At 38.1% G+C, this 20,981-nt stretch overlaps 4 protein-coding genes, 1 long non-coding RNA gene and 1 other non-coding gene across 10 annotated transcripts; 4 read left to right on the forward strand and 2 right to left on the reverse strand.

Moving 5' to 3' along the window:
• Window positions 1–56: 56 nt before the first annotated feature.
• On the reverse strand, window positions 57–2,048 carry LOC133725979 (uncharacterized). 2 transcript variants are annotated; one of them, XM_062153409.1, is made up of 3 exons: window positions 1,927–2,048; window positions 517–716; window positions 57–424 (listed from the first exon to the last, which is right to left on the reverse strand). In XM_062153409.1, exons 2-3 carry the CDS (start codon window positions 706–708, stop codon window positions 290–292), a joined length of 327 nt encoding a protein of 108 aa, XP_062009393.1. In that variant the 5' UTR covers window positions 709–716; window positions 1,927–2,048; the 3' UTR covers window positions 57–289. The 2 variants fall into 2 exon arrangements, with proteins under 2 accessions (XP_062009393.1, XP_062009394.1); XM_062153410.1 differs by lacking the exon at window positions 1,927–2,048 and adding an exon at window positions 1,028–1,163.
• A 189-nt stretch (window positions 2,049–2,237) lies between these two features.
• LOC133725980 (uncharacterized) lies at window positions 2,238–4,718 on the forward strand. Of its 2 annotated transcripts, XR_009854607.1 has the most exons (4): window positions 2,238–2,377; window positions 2,669–2,697; window positions 2,822–4,176; window positions 4,446–4,718. It is a non-coding gene; the product is annotated as an uncharacterized LOC133725980 (long non-coding RNA). The 2 variants fall into 2 exon arrangements; XR_009854606.1 differs by having other exon boundaries at window positions 2,669–4,176.
• Window positions 4,719–5,294: 576 nt separating this feature from the next.
• TRNAH-GUG (transfer RNA histidin (anticodon GUG)) lies at window positions 5,295–5,366 on the forward strand. Its single transcript has one exon. It is a non-coding gene; the product is annotated as a tRNA-His (tRNA).
• A 4,250-nt stretch (window positions 5,367–9,616) lies between these two features.
• Window positions 9,617–14,466, forward strand: LOC133725981 (pyrophosphate--fructose 6-phosphate 1-phosphotransferase subunit beta-like). Its single transcript, XM_062153411.1, has 16 exons — window positions 9,617–9,932; window positions 10,056–10,220; window positions 10,322–10,443; window positions 10,623–10,676; window positions 10,801–10,907; window positions 11,036–11,141; window positions 11,670–11,733; window positions 12,131–12,219; window positions 12,354–12,485; window positions 12,583–12,753; window positions 12,830–12,945; window positions 13,087–13,198; window positions 13,321–13,405; window positions 13,676–13,720; window positions 13,884–13,952; window positions 14,074–14,466. The coding sequence occupies exons 1-16, from the start codon at window positions 9,641–9,643 to the stop codon at window positions 14,142–14,144; spliced, it is 1,800 nt and encodes a 599-aa protein (XP_062009395.1). The 5' UTR covers window positions 9,617–9,640; the 3' UTR covers window positions 14,145–14,466.
• A 118-nt stretch (window positions 14,467–14,584) lies between these two features.
• Window positions 14,585–18,409, forward strand: LOC133725984 (glycine-rich RNA-binding protein 4, mitochondrial-like). 3 transcript variants are annotated; one of them, XM_062153414.1, is made up of 5 exons: window positions 14,585–14,846; window positions 14,937–15,005; window positions 17,063–17,169; window positions 17,253–17,376; window positions 17,984–18,409. In XM_062153414.1, exons 1-4 carry the CDS (start codon window positions 14,711–14,713, stop codon window positions 17,361–17,363), a joined length of 423 nt encoding a protein of 140 aa, XP_062009398.1. In that variant the 5' UTR covers window positions 14,585–14,710; the 3' UTR covers window positions 17,364–17,376; window positions 17,984–18,409. The 3 variants fall into 3 exon arrangements, with proteins under 3 accessions (XP_062009398.1, XP_062009399.1, XP_062009397.1); XM_062153415.1 differs by lacking the exon at window positions 17,984–18,409 and adding an exon at window positions 17,842–17,970; XM_062153413.1 differs by lacking the exon at window positions 17,984–18,409 and having other exon boundaries at window positions 17,253–17,705.
• Window positions 18,410–18,638: 229 nt separating this feature from the next.
• Window positions 18,639–19,516, reverse strand: LOC133725982 (pterocarpan synthase 1-like). Its single transcript, XM_062153412.1, has one exon. The coding sequence runs from the start codon at window positions 19,364–19,366 to the stop codon at window positions 18,842–18,844; it is 525 nt and encodes a 174-aa protein (XP_062009396.1). The 5' UTR covers window positions 19,367–19,516; the 3' UTR covers window positions 18,639–18,841.
• Between the last annotated feature and the right edge of the window lie 1,465 nt (window positions 19,517–20,981).

Genomic DNA, 20,981 nt, shown 5'->3' on the forward strand with positions numbered 1-20,981 from the left:
ATTGCTCATTTGCTCGTCTGAAAATAGGCATTCACCAAATCAAACCTTCTAATATATGCATATGCAAATAAAAGGCCTATTTAATTGCAACATTACTCATTTCAATGTTCTCCACCTAGTTCAGAACCAGTGCAAAATTTCAGACAAAAGACCAAAGATAAAAGTTGATAAACAACTGGATCCAGATTTGGTAGCTTATAACAAAATACACTACTAGAGAAATTTGTCTCCTCACTCAGGAGACCCACGTCTAAGAAACCGAGAGCTGACCTCTAATCAATTACATAGGCTATGAAGAAGAACCATTTGCAGAAGCAGGGAGGTGATTTATAATCAATGGGGGACGAGGAGCTCGGTGGTCAACATCCTTTTGTTTGCGGGCCTTATACATCTCTTCTGTCTCAACCACAACCAATCTCTTGACCTGTATATAAAATTTACATGCTCAAATTATCACCTATAGATAGACCATATGACCTAATCTAGAAATGCCTGCACTCTGAGCTTAAATCAAACCTGCTGGATCATTCCCCTAACGGTAGGAGTGTTCCATCGCATGACAGTTCGGTTGCATTTACGAAGACGTAATGCCTCTAAAGTACGCCTGTGAAGCCTCCTGGTTCCTGGGATTCCCCTCACCAGAGTTATATACAGATTAGGGCTCCATGCAATTGGAACATTGGTTTTAAAAGCCTTGAAAGCATTCATGTTCAAACCTACACATCCACAAATGATACGTAAGCAATAGATTTCACATATGTAAACTTATTTGATATATGACTGCAATAGACATAAGACACTCACAGAAAGAGGATAATCATAAGAAATTTTTTTTTGGTCAAAGGATAATCATAAGAAATTGGGATCACATAAAGCATACGTTAAGGCAGTCCAAGCTCTAAAGTCCTTTGGTAAGACATAACCTACTGTTTATGGATCGAACATCTTTTCTTTCCTAGAAAATGGAAATATACATTGCATAATATAAGAATGTTGAGCACTGGTAAAACAGAAAGCAAAGACAAACATTAAAGTATGACGCTATCAAACTGGGTTGTAGCGGTAATCTTTGCCTTGATTCCATTTCCAAACAACTGCTAACCGATAAATCATCGCAAACAAGGCTGAACAAGAAATTTTTTGGTGTCAAGCAAATAACTTTTAAAAAGGATGGATGTCTAATGCCTTTGGTAGAACCTTAATAGGCAACCTAGCAGCAACAAGAGGCCATAACTCAACCCGTTAACAGATTTTTTAATTTTTTAATTTATTAGCTGATTGGGCATATGATTGCTATAACCAAAGAAAGCTCCATTTGCTACTGGACAGTGATGATGAAGCAATTGATGACATGAGGAAGATGGAGAAGTGTGTGATGAGTGCAAGCAAATGAGTTTCACCTTTCAATTCTATGAACATTTTACCATAGCTCTCAATTATGTGAGCCAAGTACTTGATTTAGTTTGCATTTGCAGATAATCGAAACAAAACGCATCATTCAATTGAAAGAGACATGGAGGGCAACATCATCTCTCCAAAACCCATTTCATTAAGATGTCAAAAATCAAACAAGATATACTACAACCAACCAGAGTCATTCTTCAAAACCAGATTTCTCAATCTAAATAAGCAAAAAACCAAATCTACATCTAATTATAGATGCCAAAGCAGAGTGGATCAATAACTTGAAACCAGAACGTCACTTTCCAAACACATAACTCCCAGATTGGAATGAAGGAAGGAAAAAAGAAGAAGCCAAATCAACCAATAACTTGAAACCAACAGTAGGACTCAACCATCAAACAAACATTAGTAGAAACTAGAAAAGAGTGGGTAAACACACAATCCAAAAGCCCAGTGCTTTGAAACTGAAACTGGGTTTTCCAATTTTGACTGAATCCAAGCTTGAAAAAGAAGCCGACTTACAGTTGGGGAGGTCTCGACGAAGGCGAACAGTGATTTGGGTTTTGGGTCTCTCTCTCTCTCTCTGGGTTTTGGGTTTGGAGAGATGGAGGCTGCTCTCGGCAAACCCTCTTTATGAATAGTTTCGTTCCCATTTTGCCCCTGCTTCTGTCAGACATTTTACTTTAGATTGCAACTGCCACCTGTTGATCTCACGTGGCTTCCTCAGAAGCAATTTTGGATCAGCTAGCTGTCTTTTGCCCAGATGACACCGTCGGGAAAGAAGGGAGAGAGCTCAGAACAGAGAGCTGACTCTTCATGATCTCCTGTGATATCATATCATAGGGTTGAATTAATTTGTGGGTTGTCATTTTGTGATTGCTTCATGCCGTGCATTGAGTTCAGTTCAGGAGTTTCCTAATAAGCAAATTACTCAGATAGAGAGCTCCAATCTCAGCCTCTTTTACTTATTCAGGTACGTATATATAAGCTCTGTATTATTCTTTACATACAACTCATGTGTTTTTGGTGTTTGGGTAGGATGATCATTGAACTCTCTGCATATCTAAATAATGAAAACTTCCCAGCTCTTTAAACACATGCAGTTTATTGATTGTGCTTTTGGCAGATCAATATTTCTTAGGTTATTGGGTTTTTTTTCCTAGAAATTTGATTTTTTGGCTTTGGGTATCTGAAAATTTGTGTCTTTTTTATGTTTTGTTGGCATGGTCTTCTGATTTCATTTTTTGGCTATTGGGATTTGTAGGACTATTGACTTTTGAGTGAGCTCTCTCGGTAGGTGCATATCTTCTCCTTGGCCCTTGCAAGAATAAAAACAAAAGGCTTTTACTTTCTCTGTGAGTAAATTTCAGAATTTTGGGGGTACAATTCTGAGTTTTATTTAAAGCTTTCTGTGTAGGTGAGAGATGAGTATCTATGGAAAACTTGCAAAGAGGGCTGTGGAGACTGATATGCCCGTCATGGTTCAGGTATTGAGTCCAAAACTCCCACTGGGTTTTTGTTAAAGTTTCTGAATTTAATATGTTTTGAGATTCAATTGTGGTTTGAGTTTTAATAAGTTTGCCAAGGATAATGGTTCAATCATAGTTTTTACGATTCTTCATATGCCATATATAAGTCAGCTGATAATCCATGCTCAGGAATAAATAAATAAATAAAACGTTATGTTATGTTATGTCATATGGTTCGAGGATATGGCGTGCAGGACAACACAATGTGATTGAGGTGTTTTGTTCTTATTTTGACACTCTCTCTGCACAAACTGGTATGCTGGAAATTCCATTGTGAATTTGCTGGAGCTACAGATGCAGGTCTGCAATCATAATTTGTTACTGCAACGCTCTTGGTTCTTTTTTTTTCTGAAAACTTTATCTTTACCGTTCTTGATAATAAATTAGTTAAAAGATAGTGTTTTACAGAGAGTTGTACATTTTGATGTGCTTTGGCCTATCATCTCTTCTTTTTTGAAAGCTCATTTCCAATGTTTTATTTATGACTATCCAATATCTAACAATTTTGCTTCTGTATGGACATTCAAGGATGCAATTGAGACCTCTTATGATTATGATGCTCCTCTTGAGGAGTATGGACATCTGTGTCAAATAAAATGGGGGCATTTAAAAGAGCTTCATAAGGTTTTGGAATACATGGAATATACTCTTATCTATGGCAACATTACCACCACAGAATTGGATAACCCTGTCTCGATAAGTAGATAAATCGTAATCACCAAAATTCTAAACTAACACAATTTAACTATTGTTGTTACCTTTTTTTTTTCTTCAGATGACTGTGTTTGCAACAAATGATTCAATTAAGTAGCTGCTTTTGGGGGAATGCAAATAACAATCAGATGCTACAATCACTTTTCAAGGAAACACACATTTTTGCTTAGTCTGTGCTTTTAAGTTTTGTCATTCATTTATGCAAACTGATTCAATATATGTCAAAACATGCATAGCAGGTGTTCAAACATTTGCTCACCTTCTTATCTCCTAGAGAGCTTAAATAGATTAGTTAGTTAAGAAGCCACTGGGTACATAATACATTTTCCACAATTTTTTTTCACTTTTGATCAATGATGATTTTGCATTTTGTCTCAAATTTCATTGTATTCCTATAGGATAAACGAACACCTTCATTTTTTGTAAGTTCAAGGTTACAGCCATGTGCAATACATATTTGTTGGAAGACCCTCTCATCACAGACCCGCTCATTCTATTTAGGGGAGTTCTTAAGCCACTTCATTTAATGGTGAGTCCTAAATTTACATAATCATACATATGACTAATGACATCTGCATTGACTGCTAATGTTTCAAGATCCTGGATCAATATTTGATTCCGTAATTTTTGCATCATTAATATGTTGACACTTACCAAGAATGCATCATAAGGTAGAATTCAGCTGAGTAGTTTACATGTGCATATTGTACATACATTTTCTAGCAGCTGAGTTTGACTTGGATAATTATCAATGAATTGGGTTCAGACCAGTGAGTGATGAAATATTTTGTCATGCAGGATGCAGATCATCTTTTGAAAAAAAAAAAAAAGAGTAATATCTCGACGAGGGTGTCTGCGCTTTTCTCCCCGTATTAAGTATTCCACTGTAGTTGCTTTTTATATTTACTTTACCCTCTAATGATGTAGATTGTTGGAGTACATTTTATTATTGCCAACAGACTCGGGCCTGTCTACAGACTATGTTGTTTAGTTCGACGGAAAACTTCCAAAGTATTTTTTCTGACTATGTTTGTAATGAGATAATTTGGAATGCAAGTGTTACGTATGAAATTGATGTTACAGCATGCGAGAAGTTGATCTCAGTTATGTAAAGTCCCTGACATTGTATGAAATTGATGTTACAGCATGCGAGAAGTTGATCTCAGTTATGTACAGTCCCTGACATTTTACAGAACATATTTTATGATGAGAGGTTCAAAGAGATTAATGGATTACCATCTCGCATTAGGTTATAAACATAACATTTTAACGACATATAAAATTCAGGGAAAAAAACACACCCGCAGCAGCGCGCCGGCAAGTTTCCTAGTAAGAAATGAGTTTTAGTTAACAGTAAGAAATGAGTTTTAGTTAATGGGTTTAGCACGGCCCGGCCCGTTTATTTGCGGGTTTTTTACGTGCGGGCTTTTTTCAGCCCGGATTAACAATAGTGCTGGTTCGTGCGGGCTTTTAGCGTGCGGGTATAGTGCGAGTTGCGGGTCTAAATGCCAGGCCTACTGAAGATGTTGCAGTGTTTCTGAGCTTCGCCTTTTAGTTTGGGCTCATAAGTATCAAGCCCAACGTGGACCTTCTTTTTTTTCCAAGATATTTTATTGATAAAATTAGACGTAGAGGTAATATCAACTGGTGGCTGTAGTTTAGTGGTGAGAATTCCACGTTGTGGCCGTGGAGACCTGGGCTCGAATCCCAGCAGCCACACCTTTCTTTTTCTTCCTCGCTTCTTTTATCTTTTCTTTTTTCATGCAAGTTTGCCTGCAGCATGTTATTACACATAATTTTACTGATTTTTTCTTGTCTTTTTAGATGTGACTATCTATATCAAACAAATAGACAAAAACAATTAGTAGACTACTAGCATGAAGATAGAGTGAACAATAAAAGAGCTTCATTAAATTGTTGCAAGTGGAAAGAATGTGTAGGCCTTTTAATATAGCAGCCATAATATTTGAAAATTGTTAGTAGTATTTTTGAACTTGTGGCTTCCATCTCCACAATATGGGTTTAACTATTTATACCCAGCAAATATCTAAATAGATTCAGCAAAATAAATTTTTACTATAACTTTTCAATATTACCCTTGTTTTAACCCTAAATTAAAACAGACAAGAAAAAAAAAATTGTTTTCTTTGTGACGATGGTTTTTTGGGCTTCGTCACTCTGCCATTGATAATTGTTGCTTTGTCTTCCATATCTTGGCTTCGTCTCTTTCTTTTGGTATTCTGTTAGCCAAATAGCCACCCTCAAGTATAAGGGCTAAGTTATAGTATAGGGATTGTGAGTAGGGGATATCGTATCCAAAGGATTGGAAAATCCACTCTAGCTAAGGAAAACTTAGAGGATGCTAGATGAATATGCAAATGTACAAGTCATAAACAAGAGTTCGCAAACAATGTTCTAAAAATCGGCCTAGGCGGCACCTAGGCGCTAGGCGGTAAGGAACCGATCGGATTTTGGCCTAGGCGTTGCCCTTAGGCGCTGGGCTACTAGGCGGGGACTAGGCAGGCTAGGCGGTGCCGCTTGTGCGGTGCTAGGCGGGGACTAGGCGGTTCTAGGCGGGGACTAGGCGGCCCGAAACCCTAATTTATTCTATATTTTGACTATTTTTATATTTATAATTAATTTTTAGACTTTAAATATTTTTATTTATATTATTATAGGTCATAAAAATTATTTAAAAATAAAAAAAATAAAAAACCGCCTAGTCCCCTAGGCGCTAGTCTCCGGGTCACCGCCCGACTAGTGCCTAGCATTTTTTAGAACCTTGCTCACAAGTGAACCAAAGTTCATGGTGAATATATGCAAGATGGTGTAGTGGTTTGATTTTTGGCTTTGAAAATGGTTTCGAATCAAATTAACACAAAATGAAACTTGAAATGTAAACTAGGCTATGTTAAACTAGATGTGATAAAATGGATGAAAGTTAGAGCTTTAGGTTGTTCACCATAGCCTCCCTTGCATGCATTGATGTTCAAACTATAAGTAATGCAATCTCAAATATCCAATTACCCTCTTAGCATCCGGATAAGACTACGAAGGCCTAAACTCCTTTTATTTTATCAATTTCCACCGGATAAGTGCTAAACTAACTACCCAAGAACAAGTTATATTACCGGATAAGTATCAATTCCTTGCTCCTAGATGCATAAAGAATTGAGTTTAGATAATCAAGCAAGCAAACCAATCCTAGATCTAGGTGATTTTAACTCACTACCCTCACATACACACCTAGTGTGCTATCATGCTTTCAATGTCTAAAGCTAGCTATTCTCTAAACATTGTTCATGTAATGACAAATGCAAAGTATTCAAATTAGTTAGATTCAAATACAAGCATTCACTTCTTGAATTAGCATGTGAAGATGATCATGGAAAATGCATCAAATAAGACTCAAACATCAATTCATTACAAGTTTGGCTAGGGCTTTCAACCCTAGCCCCAACGAACTAACTACTCACTCATAATCAAATACATAAGCTTCAACATGTTTATGAACATCAAACTAAAAAGTAGGGATAGAGAAGGGACTAGTGATAATCAAGTTGAGGATGGTGTAGATGAACTCATGAAGACATTGACATGGTGAAAATGGTGATGGTGATGATGATTCCTCAAGTGATGCTAGACTCCTCTCCTTCTTCTTCAAAGGTTGATGATGGAATATGAGATGTAGAGATGATCAAGTGGTGAAATGGTGGAGTAGTGAAGCTTTTTGTCTATGAAATGGAATGGGTAGATGGAAAAGATGATGAAGGTTGTGGTGGTGGTAAGTGAGGTTTTATGAAGGAGATGAAGAGCGAAAGAAGATGTTATGGATCAAGGAATGTCCTTGAGAGTGAGAGGAGAAGGTGTTTATATAGGGAAGAAAAAGAATAGTGAAATGATGAGTGGAAGAAAAATAATGAAAGTGGAGTATAGAAGTGGTTTGTAAAATATGGAAAAGATGGAGTAATGATGAAATGAAAGCAAAGCATGAAGGTGCAGAAATATGGAAGTGATGATAATAAATTAAAGAGAATGGAGTAGAAAAATATATCCAAGGAAAAAAAGAAAAACATCTAGCTTTCTTTATGTGGGTGGGAAACATGAACATGATGAATGTTGAGCTGGTTTTAGGTCACTTTCTGCCCCTTTATTCCTTCAATTAATTCTCCACCAAGACTTCAGAATGGGCCTCCGATTTCTTCATATTAAATGTTCCTCTATGGGTGTATATCATCCTGGTAAAATTTCAGAGTTAAATTCACTGTGGTTGGCCCGTAAATGCTTCTGAAATACTTACAGGTCAGGTTTTCCCGTTTTCATATTTAAGAACATTGGACTGACTGTTTGAAGGCTTTCCACTAAAAAATAGCTCTGGCACTCTTCATAAGAAATGATCCTTGGGATGTCTAGAATGAAATTGGAAAGTTTCAACTCATTCGGATTTCGTTTGGTCAAGAGGCTACCCCTCCTTTCTTGTCTAACTCACTTTCTCCTAGCCGGAGTAAGAAAATGTTCTAAGGTTGACTTTTTAGTGCATTTCCATTCTTCTCCATCATTTCCTAGCATAATAAGGAAGACATAATAAATATATATAAATAAACACAAAGGTTAAGCAAAAGTACAAGATTAGGGAAATAATGAAATTGGATTCGTCAACATTAAATTTGGACTTTAGAACAAGTAATTTCCATGTTTTAGGGACAAATATGTATATGAATTATGATCCAACATATTCCTTTGGAGGCTACTCATATAAAAAAAAAAAAAAATTCCAAGATTTTGAACTAGCAATATATAAATCTCTTAGATGAAGAACCTTGAGTAATCTAAATCTACCATTGATAATCTCTTAGATGAAGCACCTTGAGTAATCTAAATCTACCATTGATAATCTCTTAGATGAAGCACCTTGGGTAATCTAAATCTAACTTCACATTCCCCTCCATCTGTTGATTTATATCATATATATATATATATATATATATATATATATATATATATATATATATATATATTAAAAAAATTCTGCAGTTTACCACATGATCTGTCCACATTCCACAATCATTCATGAATGATGATATTTTATTAGATGTTTCCAGTACTTAAGAGAAAGGACCAGAGTTCAAGTGCTTCTATACTGTTTTGGAGAAGATCAAAGTTCTTGCTTTGAATTATTTAGTTGACGAGGACCGGTGATCTAAGGAGAACGGGTGAATTGTACGGTGGCAAGTCTGAGAAAGAACAATGAAGATAAATATGCAGTTTTTTTTTTTTGAACAAGGGTAATATTGGTAAATAAAAAATTACTGAGTCTACATAGAAATTTGATAGGTACAAATAGAAACACCCCCACAATATTCGTTAAGCTAATTAATCAATAAAACTTACTTGAACTAAGCTACATTATGGATAGCCAATTTTTTAGCTTGTCATCAACTTATTCGTTTGTACCAACATTTGACATTCTCAACAAAAGAAGATACAATCATTGAAGGGACAAAATTTACACATCATAATTGGAAAAAGTAGAACCGTTACCGCTTGTACATGCATGGCGTATGTGTTTGAGTAAGTGAAGAACCATATTTTGGTAAATGAATTTAACTCTTATCTATACTATTATTAAGAGAATAGGCTTTGTTAGCCAAAACTGAAAATTTTGACAGATTTAACCCTGAAAGATTAAAAAACTTTGACAATAAATTAAATTATAAGGGTAAATAGGACAATTATAAAATAGATTTTATTAAGAAAATTGAAAAGAAATTATCCCACAACCTCCACTTTTCTCTCCCACTATTTTCTCTCTGCAATAACAGATCTATTTTCTTTTGTAGATAATTTTTTTTTTTTTACAATTAAAATGTTTCTTACGCATGCAGAGCATGTGATTGCAGACTAGTTTAAATTAAAAGAAAGTACAGCTTTTAAAGTTTTAAACCCAAACGGGTAACTAATAAAGGACCTGACCCTGACTTGGCGGATCCGCAATGCTTTCCAATTTCCATAACGAACTCTCCGCTTCAAAAGCCAAAACCGCCACTCCACACACATTCTACCTCTTCACTCTTCTCTCTCTCTCTCCCTCTCTCTCCCACACAACTTTGACGGCGACCATGTCCTCCTCCACCGCCAATGCCAAGGCCGTCCCTGGCCGCTCCGCCTCCGTCTACAGCGAAGTCCAGACCAGCCGTCTCGACGTTCTCCTTCCCCTTCCCTCCGTCCTCAAAGCCCCCTTCGTCGTCGTCGATGGCCCTAAAAGCTCCGCCGCCGGAAATCCAGGTCACCACCGCTTCATCTCATAAAACACTTAATCAACAATCACGTACTTACTCATATGATTCATGATTGTTTCTCTGAAATATATTACTGTGGTTATTCAACTGTGGAATTATGTGGTTGCAGATGAGATTGCCAAGTTGTTCCCTAACCTATTCGGCCAGCCCTCGGCTTCGCTAAACGCCGGTGATGCTTCATCGGCTCTGTCAAAGGATAAGAGTTTGAAGATCGGAGTTGTTCTCTCCGGTGGACAAGCACCTGGCGGACACAACGTAATTTCTGGGATTTTCGGTGAGCTCGGGTGATCTTGTGGCTTCTTATTTCAGTTTGAAATATTGGCACTGTAGAGTTTGTATAATTTTTTTTTTTTTTTTCAATTATGTGTGTGTTAGATTACTTGCAGCAGCGTACTACTGGAAGCATAATGTATGGATTTAGGGGCGGTCCGGCCGGAGTGATGAAGGGAAAGTATGTCGAATTGTCAACCGAGTATGTGTATCCATACAGAAATCAGGTATCTTTGTTACGATTTTTTTTATCAATTTTGTGTTTAGTTTGTTTCTTGTGTGGCAAGAAATGTTTGCTGGCCAAGTGGATTGTTCTTGTATACTTCATTGATTTGTTGAAAAATAAAAGATTTAGATATATAATTGTTCTCCGTAGCCAATTAAGGTAGACTCTCTTGACATGCAGGGCGGCTTTGACATGATTGCTAGTGGCAGAGACAAGATTGAAACTCCAGAACAGGTTACTTGATTTCACCACCATATCTTTCACACGTTTAGCAAATTCATGAGATTTTTTTTTATTTATTTGACGTCATACCATAGTACGTTATATGGAAACTGAATTTTGAGCATGTGCATTCCAGTTTCAGCAAGCTGCAGATACAGCGAATAAGCTTGATTTAGATGGGCTTGTGGTCATTGGTGGGGATGACTCAAATACTAATGCTTGCCTTCTTGCTGAGAACTTCAGGTATGAAATATGTTTCTGTGACATTAAAAAGTGCTGCTGTCTGTGTGCAATGCCTTAGGTTTCAAGAGATTATGCTCCTATTCTTAAGCTTAAGGAATCATGTAGAAATCATTTTTATCCTTTTATAGGGGTAAAAATTTGAAGACACGGGTTATTGGATGTCCAAAAACCATTGATGGTGATCTGAAATGCAAAGAGGTGCCTACAAGTTTTGGATTTGACACAGCATGCAGGGTAATTCCTATGATCTTTTTAGTTATATTTTGATTATTTTCACTGTTTGTAACGAAGTTCTGACACTGGGAATTGTACAACAAAACCAAATTTACGTTTTGTCGAGCATTCTTTAGTTTATCTCAATGCCATGCATGTCTTCCACACTTATCCTTGTGGAATGTGTCTTAGCATGGTAGTGCTTGCAGTCATGTGCGAAATATTGGCATTGTGGATCTCATCAGTCCTTCCTCAAATATTTGTAGCCTTATAGGAGTCCACATTTCGTCTTTTTTTTTTTATTTCCTCTTTCTCATATTTTTCTTTTTACTCGGAAGGCAGAAGCAGGGTATAGTGTATTCATGTACTTTGAGCGCTTGTTTTCTATGTTTTAAATGTCTCCAAATATAGCCAATACAGTGTGGGTTGATCAATATTCTTTATTAATCTAGCATGAGCTAATATCTGTTCGACATTATGAGAAGAACTGTTCTTTACTTATGAATTTGGATTACTCAGTGATGATCTTCCCTTTCTCTAAACATGCAGCTATATTCAGAAATGATCGGTAATCTAATGACAGATGCTCGTTCAACTGGGAAGTACTACCATTGTAAGTGCTCTGGTTGTAAAACCTTACAGTCTACATGTATGTTTTGATAGATTAAGGGTGTGTATCAGGAAAAGGTACTTGATAGTCAACATTTAAGTAACCGACTATTGCACGAAATTGCAAGTATGCTTCCTCTTCTCCCAGCCAATCCTGAAAGTTGTGACGTTCAAGTTCTACTTTCATCAGTAAACCATTGCTAATAATTGAGGAAAATGATAACGAAAAGTATTGTTCTTTAATTAAACCATCTATCTGGAGTACCATAGAATCTTGGTTTATAGAAGCATGGACTCTATCAACTACCTGATGTCTGTAACTTAAAGTGCCCCACTCATATGAAGTGAGTCTTTGATTAATGTCTATTCTTGATCGTCCTCCTACTTGTCTATTTGCACAGTTGTAAGGCTTATGGGGCGTGCAGCTTCTCATATCACATTGGAGTGTGCTCTGGAGACTCGCCCAAACATTACGATTATTGGGGAGGAGGTATTTTCTTTTATCCTTTTCTTCCACCAAGGGGACTTCAACACCTTACTGGAAGAGCCCTCTAGACACATGTATGTATATATATAATGCATGTATTTACTTCTGTGGCTTGACCATGTTTCTTTTGGCTGCAGGTTGCTGCCAAGAAGCAGACTCTCAAGAATGTCACAGATTACATAACAGATATTGTCTGCAAACGTGCAGAACAGGGTTATAATTATGGTATTGTACTTATACCGGAAGGCCTGATTGATTTCATTCCAGAGGTATGATTTTGAAGAACAGCTATCGAACTTTCTCCATTCTCATTATTTTTTGGGTGCTCTGCATTTCTTAAAGTTTATGTTTTTTGTTTTCTTGCAGGTACAGCAACTAATTGCAGAGCTTAATGAAATCTTAGCTCATGGTGCTGTTGATGAAGCGGGGGAATGGAAAAAGAAACTTCAGCCTCAATCTCATGAGCTTTTTGAGTTTCTACCTCGAGCAATTCAAGAGCAACTATTGCTTGAAAGAGATCCACATGGCAATGTGCAGGTAAATTATATTTTTGCTCATGTAGTTCGACTTTTTGATGGTATTTGTTAACCCTTACACTACGTTAAACATTCAGGTTGCCAAAATTGAGACAGAAAAAATGCTCCTTCAAATGGTAGACACTGAATTGACCAAACGGAAGCAGGAGGGTAAATATAAGCGGAGCTTCTCAGGACAGTGCCATTTCTTTGGGTACCAACATCTTTGTTCATCTGGTTTATTATGACTATGATCATTTTTAATAAAAGAGACAATGTGTGTCCTATACTCCTATTGATGCATGTTTAAGTCCTGGTATTAGACATTATATGGTACTTGATTTTCACTTTGCAGTTATGAAGGTAGATGCGGTTTGCCCACGAACTTTGATGCAAACTACTGCTATGCATTGGGTTATGGTGCTGGAGCTCTCCTTCATTCTGGAAAGACCGGGTTGATTGCCTCTGTAAGATGTTATTTTAATACAATTCTTGTACTAAATCCTTATTCATTATTTCTCTTAGTTCATCAAATTTGATTCTTTGTTTGAACTTCCAAGTGTTTTACTAAAGTGAGTTTTATATCCAGGTGGGAAATTTGGGTGCTCCAGTTGAACAATGGACAGTTGGTGGAACCGCATTGACTTCTTTAATGGATGTGGAGCGGAGACATGGTAACACCACCACTTACCTCTTCACTTGTTACTTATAGCCAGCTACTCCTCCAAGAACTTGTTATCTTCTTTATTACACTTGTTACAAGAATCTTTACCCCAATATCCATGCGACAGAACGAATTCCCAGCATGCTGAGTGAAAAAACATGATACTAGAGCTCACATAAGATTGTAGAAACATAGTTCAGCTGAATAGCTGATCATTCTCTATTGAGTTATTCCTTACTATTCTTAATTAACCCAGTTATCTCTTTCTAAATTTTGGCAGGGAAGTTCAAGCCTGTAATTAAGAAGGCAATGGTGGAACTCGAAGGTAATATTTGTCCTAACTTTTTAGTATCTTATTGCCATTACAATAAAATGATAAATTGAAGAGGTCTCCTGCTAGAGTTGTCTGCAGTAGCACTATACGTGCTGCAATAGTAAAACGGTGCTGTGCTTGACACCTCTTTCTTTCTTTCATGGTGGAATATCAGGTGCACCATTCAAAAAGTTTGCATCTTTGAGGGACGAGTGGGCTCTTAAGAATCATTATGTTAACCCAGGTATGTTAATTATAAGCTTTATTTCCTTGCCTTGGCCATGGAGGTCTATTTTTCCGACATTGATGGAGGTTGATGGATTCTACTAGTTGTTTTTCTAATGGCCATGTTCACTTTTGATCAGGTCCTGTTCAATTCCTTGGACCAAGATCAACTGCTATCAACAATACTCTGCTGCTGGAACTCGGAGCATAAGCGCAGGAAGTAAAGCATCGACAAGTCATGGTCAAGATTATATCCTAATAACAACTAAAGTCAAGATGTAAATTTCGATAGTGCTCATCCGGCAGATTTGGAAGACTCCATTGATATAAACGTGCAATTTTCTTTTTTGGCCAGCAATCAAATAATAAGGATCAATATGACTTATAGTTACTGAATAGATTTAGTTTCCTTCTTGCAATGTAGTTTTAGCTGTTTCTGTTGGCTTCTTTATTCATCCTCGTTGTACCCGACTATTTTCGAAACCTCATTAGTAGGAAGAGTAATAAATTTCTATTCAAGCTGTTGTATGATTTGCAGAGTTTTGATCTTTAGTACAAACTGTGACCATATCGGCGACATAAACTCGGAAAAAGTAGCAGACACTCTGAAAATGACAAAATGTTTAAGCTGTGCTAGAGAAATATTTGCGAGCCCAAATTTGGGGGGTTTAGGTTTAAGTTAAATGGTTGACCAAAACTTTGGGTCAAAACTTATTGGTCAAAACATTGGGTTTATGCTTACTGGTCCTAAACCCCGAAGCGCGCAAAAGAGTCACAATGCTGAACAACACTCTGTTAACGCTCCTTGCTAGAAGAGCATCAACAGGAGTAAATCAAAACCCAATTTTACTTCAGCGATGCTTCTGTTCACCACCGTCTTCTTCTTCTTCAAACAATAAGCTCTTCGTCGGAGGTCTGCCTCAGTTTTCAAACAAGTTGAAGGACCTCAACTTTTCTTCAGTAAAGCTTGTTTCTAATGTGACATGGGTTTTGCATCTTGCAGGCTTGTCATGGTCCTTGGACGAGAAGTCCCTGAAAGACGCTTTCTCTTCCTATGGGGAGGTCACTGAAGGTAAAGTCTCTCACTTTATCGAACCAACTTCGGTGGTTTGGTCACTCACTTACTTCTTACTCATTTTGCCATCTATGTGTTCGACAAAATGCCTGAATGAACTTACTTGCTGCACATTAATATTTAGGGTTTTTGTCCATTTACCCCATTTCTAGGGATTTTTTTCCCACTAACCCCATTGAGTTTTTTTAATTCCCTCTTACCCAATACACTCTAAGGGAGTCTTCCCTAATACCCCATTAAGATTTTTTTTTTGTTTTTAATTTTTTTTTAATACCATTTTACCCCTCACCCCTTATTTACTTAGAGAGAGAGAGAAAATAGAAGAGAGAGAAACCATAGGAGACTTCGCCGGAGCCCGTCACCGGTCGCCGGAATCCGGTCACATTCCGGCCAACTTTCGCCGGATTCCGATCACCGGCCGCCGGATTCCAGTCACCGGAATTTGTTGAAAATCTCACCGGAAAGGTTTTTTGGCCCCCAATAGACATCTATTGCCCCCCAATAGACCTCTATTGCCTCCTATTGCCCCCCAATAGACGTCTATTGCCCCGATAGTCTATTGCCCCCTAATAGACGTCTATTGCCCCCCAATAGACGACTATCAGCCATGTATTGCCCCCCAATAGACGTCTATTGCCCCCCAATAGAACTTTCGGTAGCCGAAATAGGAACTAATCTTCCTAAAATTTGACAGATAAAACTTTGATTAAAGAAAAAAACGAAGAAATTATATCAATTTTAAAACGTCTATTGCCTCCCAATAGACGTCTATTGCCCCCCAATAGACGTTTCGATTACCGAAATGAGAACTAATTTTTCTAAAATTACACAAATATAACTTTAATTAAAGAAAAAAAAGAGGAGATTACATTAATTTAAAATATCTATTGCCCCGCAATAGACGTCTATTGCCCCCCCAATAGACGTCTATTGTCCCTCAATAAAACTTGTTTTTTCCTTTTTTTTTCTTTCCTTTTCGACCTTCTGCCCCCTATTTTACCAAAAAAGTAAAAAAATAAAAAAAGCAAGAGGGTTGCAGCTCAATCATAAAAAAACAAGTCAAGGTATGGACTATATGCAGGATGAGTAGGCTCCAATCTTCAAAGATTCTCTAATACTAGTTGTTGCAAGTCCATACAATAGATAATTAAGGAAAAATAAAAAGAAAAGGAGAAAAAAAAGATGGCTGCTCAGAAATCAAAAGATTCAAAACACCTACTATTCCCCTCATCTCATCTACCGGCCTTTCTCAGCCCCTCACTCTCTCCACTCCTTATCTTCCTCCTTCGCTCCTCTTCTTCTCCTCCGTTGAGTACATCCAGTGCGACGTTTCCAACGCCGAGGACTCCAAGGCCAAGCTCTCGTCGTTGACCGACGTCACTCACTCACTCACCTCTTCTACGTCACCTGGACCAGCCGATCCACCGAGGTCAGTCACCGCTTTGGAGTGGGATGAGATCGAGTTTCCGGATGCTACTGGTGGACCTGTAGCTCGAGGTGTTCGACGAATCGCCACGGCAGAGGAGGACTTGGGAGTGGAACCGCCGTCGTCGTCGACGGAGAAATTGTCGACTTTGAATTCGGCGTTGTGGTCGTTACTATGATCGACGGTGAAGTGGTGCTGGACTAGGACCAGCCAGTCGTCGAGGTCGACTCCAATCTGGACAGAGTCGTCGAGGTCGATTCCTCCGGTGACGAAGCCGTGGTGGGCGGCCCGAGTCTGGAGGAAAGGGAGACGGCCTGGGTCCAGCGCCGGAGGGGAGAGAGAGCCTGGGTCGTGCGCCGGAGCCGGAGGTCAGTAGGGAGAGAGGGAGGGGCATAGAGAGAGGAGAGAGAGATCGGGATGTGTGAGAGATTGGTGTTGAGTGGCAATGGTTGTAATTGTTTAATTGGGCTGAGGGCAAAATGGTCATTTTCTATTAAATTGTGTATGTGGGAATAAAAATCTGTTGCTGGGGTAAGTGGGATAACTTTGGCTCATTTTTGGGCTTTTGGTCAAGATCCCTAATATTTAATCTCTTATATAATCTAAATAGTGCATGTTTGTATTGTAGTGACCATAGTGTATGACAAGGACTCAGGCAGGTCTAGAGGATTTGGATTTGTAAATTTCTCCAAGGAAGATGATGCCAAGTCTGCAAAAGATGCTATGGATGGAAAGGTGAGTGGGACTTGAAGTTTCTTTTCACATACCAAAGTTTGCTGTTTGGAAATGTCTTCTGAATGAGGTAGCTTTGCTCGTAGGCGTTGATGGGTCGGCCACTGAGGATTAGTTTTGCTCTCGAAAGAGTTCGGGGAGGGACTGTAGTTGTTCCTCGCCTTCCAGGCATTGGAGATGGTGTTAATCGCTCATAGCTGAGATCATATGGTAATGTGTTACCACTTACCTGTAACAGATTACAGAGAACTATCCTTGGTTGTGAAAACTACAAAATGTGTCATTATAGAGCTTCTTCAAAGGAAGTCATCTTATAGTCTTAGCGTCGCTATGAGTTGAGCTTGAATTTGCAATGTTTTATTGAAAACTCAAAAGTCAGGTTAACTTAGAACTTTGAAGGGAGAAACGGCTTCCAACTTTTGTGCAAGTTGGAGGAAGATGGATTAGTTCATGAGGAAACTTCTCCTTTTTGGTGTTATATGAACGCCTTCGACTTAGAAAAGTTGGAATTTGGCTTCCATTTCTTTCTTCAATACATCTTGAATTCAATGAGTTTTACCTATCCATAATCCAATCCTATACAACAAAGGCGGCCTTATCATTCACCCACAAGCACAAGCCCCAGTCCAAGGATAAACAAGTATATACTCCTTATGTCTAGTTTTCTTTTTACAGGAATGACATGTAGCTGGAATGAAATTCGTTTGGTTCAGTGCTTGAAGTTTGCCAATGTCAATTCATCTTACTAAGTTGGCGAGCTAATTCTCACAAAGATTTCAACCTACTTATTCCAATTTTTTCACTGTTAATGATGCAGGGCAAAAACTTCCAGTTTCTGTCTTGCGGCTAGAGTAGGACAACGAACACTAGAGAGCGAAGATCTCAGCGAAAACAAGCAAGAACAAAGAGATATCCGCAGTAGGATTAAAGCAGGAACAAGTCTATTTGAGTTATAGGGCTGAGTATCCCAAAGAAGCTCTATATTTTCTGTTAAAAATGACCAAAGACCCCTACAAAGACTCAACAAAGCTAATATATACTATGTTACAGCAACCCTAATAAAAGCATAAATAGATGAAAGCAGCTGGAGCCTAAAACTAGACCCAACAGAACAATTAATAAAAACAGCAGGAATCTAGAAAGACTTAAAAGAACAATAAATGATAATTTAATTTCGGAGTCTTTTGGATTCTCCTGCAGGGATGAAATCTGCTGTCCCCAAAAATATAAGCATCTCTCTCAGATTGTAAGAATACATATGGATTAATTTATCACCTGGTCTCTATGTTTAAGAATCTATGAAATTATTTATTTGTAAGGAGCAGGGCAAGTTTTTCTGCAGACTCCAGTGAGGAAATTAGGCTTCGTGATACACTTCTCCTCTAATATTGTACGCTCTCATTCATTTTAATGGTTAAGTTTATATTAAACTTAAATCCTAATCTTCTGCAACGAGAGTAGACGTCTGGAAATTTGAAACAGAACCATTCTAGAGTCTATATTTGGATACGTCCACCTTTACCATACAACATTACGATATAAATTAACTTACAGTCACAAAAACACAATCAAGCAAATGGTAAATGACTAGAAGTCCATAAAATAGGACATTCTATTCATTATTTATCCAACTAATTTCAGAACTAAAAACCATCATCTTGTAGACCTGTAAATTCTAATAGTGTTGCACTGTAATATTGCAGCGTATAACAGAGTAGCCCCTTGGTTGGTCCACGAAATAAGTTTCGAGCGTAGCATATCCCCTAGCAAACCGAAATTTACCAGTACCTGAAACCACCGCCACCTCTCTTACCGGCTCAAATTGCTTACTGTTTCCTTGTATCTCAATAGTGCTACCATTGTACTTCTTGTTTGTGAACACAATCGAGAGAAAAACTAGGGCGTTACGTCCATCTAGTGCTGATGTTACAATAAAAGCCTGTCCTCGGCCAACTAGTGTCGATTTAGGGCTTGGCCCTTCTGTTAAGGGGTCGTCGGTGACGTAAACTGTTCCAAATTGATCAAAGGTCCAAAACTTGCCGGCAATTCCTGCAATTGGTAATGTCGTGAGATTTGACCCGGTGGTGAAGTCCTGGAAGTACAGGGACATTTGGGTTTCTTTGAACTCATGAGTACTGGCCATGGCTAAAAAAGTAGTACTCAGAACCAAAATGACCAGTGGGAATATGGTTAATGTCATAATTGGGGTGAGGGTAGCAAGGAAGACGATGAGCTTGGCTTGTAGAAAAGAAATGAACTGTTGTTTGTGTGCTTCTCAATTGGGTTCTGGCTTCTATTTTATAACATAAACAAAGAGAAATTAAAATCCATGCGGTCCATGGAGTTGCTTTTAAATTAAGCTTAGCGTAATTGTTGATGAAAGGAGCGCTGACTCTTATCTGGTGATTAGAACGTGCCCATTAGTACTGCTATGCTGGAGCTCTCCTTCCTTCTGGAAGGACCGTGTTGATTTCCTGTGTAAGATGTCATTTATAATACAATTTCATTCATTATTACTCTTAGTTTATCAAATTTGATTCTTTATTGGAACTGGCAAGTGTTTTAATAACGTAAGTTCTATGTCCAGATGGGAAATTTGGGAGCTCCAATTGAACAATTGAGAATTGGTGGAACAGCTAGCATTGACTTCTTTAATGGATGTGGAGCGGAGACATGGTAACGCTACCACATGCCTCTTCACCATGTTACTTAGGCCAGCTACTCCTCCAAGAATTTGTTATGTTCTATTTTACTTACTATAAAAATCTTCGACCCAATATCCGTATGACAAGAACATGACACTAGATCATTTTACATAATACTGTAGAAACATAGTTGTGCTAAATAAACGACCATTCTTTATTGAGTTATTCCTTACGATTCTTAATGAACCCAGTTATCGCTCAGTTTTGAAAATTTGAGCTTTGTAGGGAAGTTTAAGCCTGTGATTAATAAGGCAATGGTGGAAGTGAATAAGGTAATACTTGTGCTATGTTGTAAAACGAACATAAAACTGTTTCAAAAAAATGGAGAGAGCTTTGTTGGGAAGAACTTGAGAGAGAGAGAGTTTAGATGCAGAGAAGGATGGAGATTCAAGTGTTTATTCATCTCACAATGGAGGGTTTATATAGGAATACAAAGCTAGTGTGAATGCTATGGTAAGAAGTCCATTATAGTGCCTTCAATGATCATAGCTGCAACTCCACATGGTTGCTGCAATTATGAGAGTTGCCATGCTTGTAGTGGCTTCAATGATCATAGCTGCAACTCCACATGGTTGCTGCAATTATGAGAGCTGCCATGCTTGTAGTGGCTTCAATGATCATAGCTGCAACTCCACATGATATAGACATTTATATTACAACACTCCCCCTTGGATATTTCATGTTAATAGTATTGTCTAAGTCGTGCGCTTCTAAGTTGCCTCGTTAAAAAAAAAAACTTGCCAAGTAATAAAAATCCTGTGGGAAAAACAACCTTGGTCGAAGGAGAAAAAGAGCACAACGGGCATGAGTGTGGGGTAGCAATATCATAGCTTCGGAGATAAGTGGAGTCTTCTTATCAGCATCATAAGTAGGTAGTATGTCTACGAGAGGGATGCATTTAGATTTGCTACACCAAAACCTTGCCCGGTAAACCCAGTGGGAAAAACCCGTGGTCGAAGGGAAAAGATGAGCAAATGCATATATGTTGAATCAAAACATCTTCAGGATGGAGCGACTATGCTAAAGATGTGCCTCGTTAAAACCTTGCCAGGTAATAAAACCCAGTGGGACAAAATAACCCTGGACGAAGGACAAAAGAGTACACGATGA

This window comes from Rosa rugosa, chromosome 1, assembly GCF_958449725.1.
Source record: "Rosa rugosa chromosome 1, drRosRugo1.1, whole genome shotgun sequence".
Classification (NCBI taxonomy): Eukaryota; Viridiplantae; Streptophyta; class Magnoliopsida; order Rosales; family Rosaceae; genus Rosa; species Rosa rugosa.